We start from the raw sequence: 3,796 nt of genomic DNA, 5'->3' as shown, positions 1-3,796 counted from the left end.
TGATCAATACTCTCCATGGAAGCAAACAAAGTCGAAATCGAGTAACATTCATCACCCACAATTCAACAAACAATATGATACATTACAAGAACTGTATACTTTCCTAACAATAGAGACAATATTAAACATCACTGCACTCACACGATTACTATCAACCATAAGAATATGGCCACCTCCACTTACCATATACTATGATCAGTCCACTCATCTCATAGACCTATATGACTCACTTTCACATTCCATCCTCCTCTAATTATAACATACTTGGACCAAATCCATCAACCATGCTTTTCAAAACACAAATGTAGCAACTTGATACCATACGTAGACACATGAGCAGCAAAAATATCTAAATATCTATCTTATGTAACAAAGCATAGGTAATAATTATATAACAAGAAAACAAAAAAAAATAAAGTTATTGCAGCGATGATCATGACTCTTGTTTTGGTCGAAACTTTAAAAGCTATTTGTCTCCTTTGAATCAATACTATTGAACGTCAAGGTCATAAACCAAAGCAGTAGTACTAAACCGGATTTTTAAAAAAATTGGCAAAACCGGAAACCTCTTCAGCCGGTATACTACCACTGCCAAAAAAGGACCAACAACATTATGTTAAAAATTTTAATATAAAGTTTTTATTATACACATTATTATAGTTATAGAAAGAGAAAAAAAAAATGTTATTATAAATTAAAAGATCGTCCTCTAAAATTGGGTCTGAAATGTTCCCTCACACGTCTCCTTCTTCTATCTTCTTCTCCGATTGAAACTTAAAACTGTCTCTCGCCGGCGGTAACATTTTCCGGCGACGAAACTTCTCTCCTTTACCGTATCTCCTAAACTTAATCCTCAGTTTCCAATGACGCTTAACCGCTAAAACCTTCTTCTTCTTTCTCAAACGAGCTCCGATCATCTCGAGCTCTTCGTTTTCGTGTGATTGATCGGAGATACTGATTCCTTTCTTCATCGGTTTTTTTTTTTAAAAAGCTTGATTGTGACTTCCGCCGTTGAAATTTTTAGATGTTGGATCTTAATCTCGACGCTGATTCACCCGAGTCGACTCAGTACGGTGACTCATACTTAGATCGGCAAACATCAGACGGTTCCGCCGGGAATCGGTTAGAAGAGTCCGGTACATCGACGTCGTCTGTTATCAATGCCGACGGAGACGAAGACTCTTGCTCTACTCGCGCCTTCACTCTCAGTTTCGATATTTTGAAAGTCGGAAGCAGCAGCGGCGGAGATGAAAGCCCCGCTTCCGCCTCCGCCTCCGCCGCCGGGGTTACTAAGGAGTTTTTTCCGGTGAGTGGAGATTGTGGTCATCTACGAGATTTCGAAGGCTCAAGCTCTAGAAGCTGGATAGATCTTTCTTTTGACCGTAACGGTGACGGAGAAACGAAATTAATGGCTCCGGTTCAGATTCCGGTTCCTACTCCGGCGCCGGTTCCGGCTCAGGTGAAGAAGAGTAGGAGAGGACCAAGGTCGAGAAGTTCACAGTATAGAGGAGTCACGTTTTACAGAAGAACTGGTCGATGGGAATCACATATTTGGTAAGTTTTATAGATTTTTTTTCAATTTCATTGGTTTCAAAATTTCTATGAGTGAGATTGATCAGATCGATTCAACTCTTTTCAGGGATTGTGGGAAACAAGTCTATTTAGGTAACTAGAGATGTTTTAGTTTCTTCTTTTAATGGTTCTTGATAGAATCAAGATTTTGATTTCATGGTTTTTTTTTAACTTTGTTTTCTTGATTCAAACGTGTAGGTGGTTTTGATACTGCTCATGCTGCAGCTAGGTATTGTTTGGGTTTGTTCATTAGCTTTGTTTGGAATTGGTTTCGGGTTTGGAGTTTTGATAAATGTTTGAAATTGCAGAGCTTATGATCGAGCTGCTATCAAATTTAGAGGTGTTGATGCTGATATCAACTTTACTCTTGGTGATTATGAGGAAGATATGAAACAGGTTTGGATGTAAAGTCTTGTTTTTGGTGGTATATACAGTTGTTTTGATTTAGCAAGGTTTTAAGCTTTGTTATTTATTCTACAGGTTCAAAACTTGAGTAAGGAAGAGTTTGTGCATATACTGCGTCGACAGAGCACGGGTTTTTCGCGGGGGAGTTCGAAGTATCGAGGGGTTACATTACATAAATGTGGGAGATGGGAAGCTAGGATGGGGCAGTTTCTTGGAAAAAAGTGAGCAACTTTTGTCTTTGATATGAAAAAAACCTTCAATATTAGAAAAAAGGGGTTAAAAGTGTTTTAATCTGAAAATGAGAGTAGGAATGGTGTCTCAGTAATAAACCCAAAGAGTTAGCTGAAATGCTTAGCAATGGTGATTAAGATGCTTGAATTGCAGGTATATATACCTTGGGCTGTTCGACAGCGAAGTAGAAGCTGCAAGGTCCTAATGATCATGAATTTTACTTGTTTTGCTAGAAAACCTCTAGTAGTCCTTCTTTTGTTTTCAGAATCCAATGTGAGTTTTTCTCTCTTTACTGAACACATTCTTGAAAACAGGGCTTATGACAAGGCTGCAATCAACACCAATGGTAGGGAAGCAGTTACAAACTTCGAGATGAGTTCATACCAAAATGAGATTAACTCTGAGACCAATAACGAAGGTAAGGCAATCATATGAAACTACATCTCAATCTATAAAACGGTTCTGATTGTTTTTAATATATCTGAAGGTGGCCACGACAAACTCGATCTCAACTTGGGAATGTCTCTTTCTCCCGGAAATGCACCAAAGCAAAACGGGAGGCTCTTTCACTTCCCTTCTAATACTTATGAAACACAGCGAGGAGTTAGCTTGAGGGTAAGCTTCAAAATATCAAATCTCTACTATGTATGAATCAGTATTTCAAAACGTTTCTAATTGTGTCTTTTGCAGATGGATAACGAATTCATGGGAAAGCCGGTGAATACACCAATTCCTTATGGTTCCTCAGACCATCGCGTTTACTGGAACGGAGCATGCCCGAGTTACAATAATCCCGTCGAGGTATAAAAGATAGAAACATATAACAACAAACAGAGACAATGAGATAATGGTTGTTGTTAACATGTTTGGTTTATCTTTTACCAGGGAAGAGCAACAGAAAAGAGAAGTGAAGCTGAGGTGATGATGAGTAACTGGGGATGGCAGAGACAGGGGCAATTAAGCACCGTGCGACAACAGCCTCCGGGACCACAACCACCACCACCACCATTGTTCTCAGTTGCAGCAGCATCATCAGGATTCTCACATTTCCGGCCACAACCTCCCAATGACAACGCGGCACGTGGTTACTTTTATCCACAACCTTAAACTTATAAGAAAAAACAAGGGGACATATGATATGAGAAGAGTTTTTTTAAGCCTCTCTATAGTTTTTACTTACCAAAGTCCCCTTTCAAAAACTGTCATTTTGGGTAGATTCCTTTTTTTTTTTTACATACAATGATCCTTTTTTCCCCAAATTTAGATGAGAATATGTTTTATTTTTTCTTTTTCTTTTTATCAACTAAATTGGGGAGAAATGTGTGTGTTTGTGGTAATTTTGATTCTTCTTTCATGAGAAGTCTTAATCATATAAATATGTTTTTGTTTCTTGGTGGTACCAAAATGTGAATAAAAATTAAAAAATATGAGGATGGGGGTTTTGTCGTTTTATATAGTTGGGGGGGTTTATAGACAAATAATTTAAAAGAAGAGACTGTTGTTGGAAAAGAAGAGTAAAGGAGAGAGAGAGAGAGAGAGAGAGAGAGAGAGAGAGAGAGAGAGAGAGAGAGATAGTATAGTAGTAGTA

The 3,796-nt window shown here is 38.3% G+C and overlaps 1 protein-coding gene across 2 annotated transcripts; it reads left to right on the top strand.

Annotated features, from left to right (window-relative positions):
* The first annotated feature begins 712 nt into the window (after window positions 1-712).
* LOC17887578 (ethylene-responsive transcription factor RAP2-7) lies at window positions 713-3,491 on the top strand. 2 transcript variants are annotated; one of them, XM_006296160.2, is made up of 10 exons: window positions 713-1,554; window positions 1,640-1,665; window positions 1,771-1,801; window positions 1,881-1,968; window positions 2,053-2,198; window positions 2,362-2,406; window positions 2,523-2,626; window positions 2,696-2,823; window positions 2,899-3,009; window positions 3,094-3,491. In XM_006296160.2, exons 1-10 carry the CDS (start codon window positions 1,025-1,027, stop codon window positions 3,313-3,315), a joined length of 1,431 nt encoding a protein of 476 aa, XP_006296222.1. In that variant the 5' UTR covers window positions 713-1,024; the 3' UTR covers window positions 3,316-3,491. The 2 variants fall into 2 exon arrangements, with proteins under 2 accessions (XP_006296222.1, XP_023640277.1); XM_023784509.1 differs by lacking the exon at window positions 2,362-2,406.
* The last annotated feature ends 305 nt before the right edge of the window (window positions 3,492-3,796 follow it).

The sequence above is a fragment of the Capsella rubella genome, unplaced genomic scaffold, assembly GCF_000375325.1.
Source record: "Capsella rubella cultivar Monte Gargano unplaced genomic scaffold, Caprub1_0 scaffold_4, whole genome shotgun sequence".
Lineage (NCBI taxonomy): Eukaryota > Viridiplantae > Streptophyta > Magnoliopsida > Brassicales > Brassicaceae > Capsella > Capsella rubella.
The sequence above is the reverse complement of the archived record's forward strand: the minus strand, read 5'-3'. Positions and strand labels throughout refer to the sequence as shown.

Bases quoted from the DNA above. Each gene is read 5' to 3' on its own strand.
- LOC17887578 (XM_006296160.2), top strand. From the start codon at position 1,025: ATGTTGGATCTTAATCTCGACGCTGATTCACCCGAGTCGACTCAGTAC. The intron at 1,802-1,880 runs GTATTGTTTGGG...TTGAAATTGCAG, and splicing joins ACTGCTCATGCTGCAGCTAG to AGCTTATGATCGAGCTGCTA. The intron at 3,010-3,093 runs GTATAAAAGATA...ATCTTTTACCAG, and splicing joins GTTACAATAATCCCGTCGAG to GGAAGAGCAACAGAAAAGAG.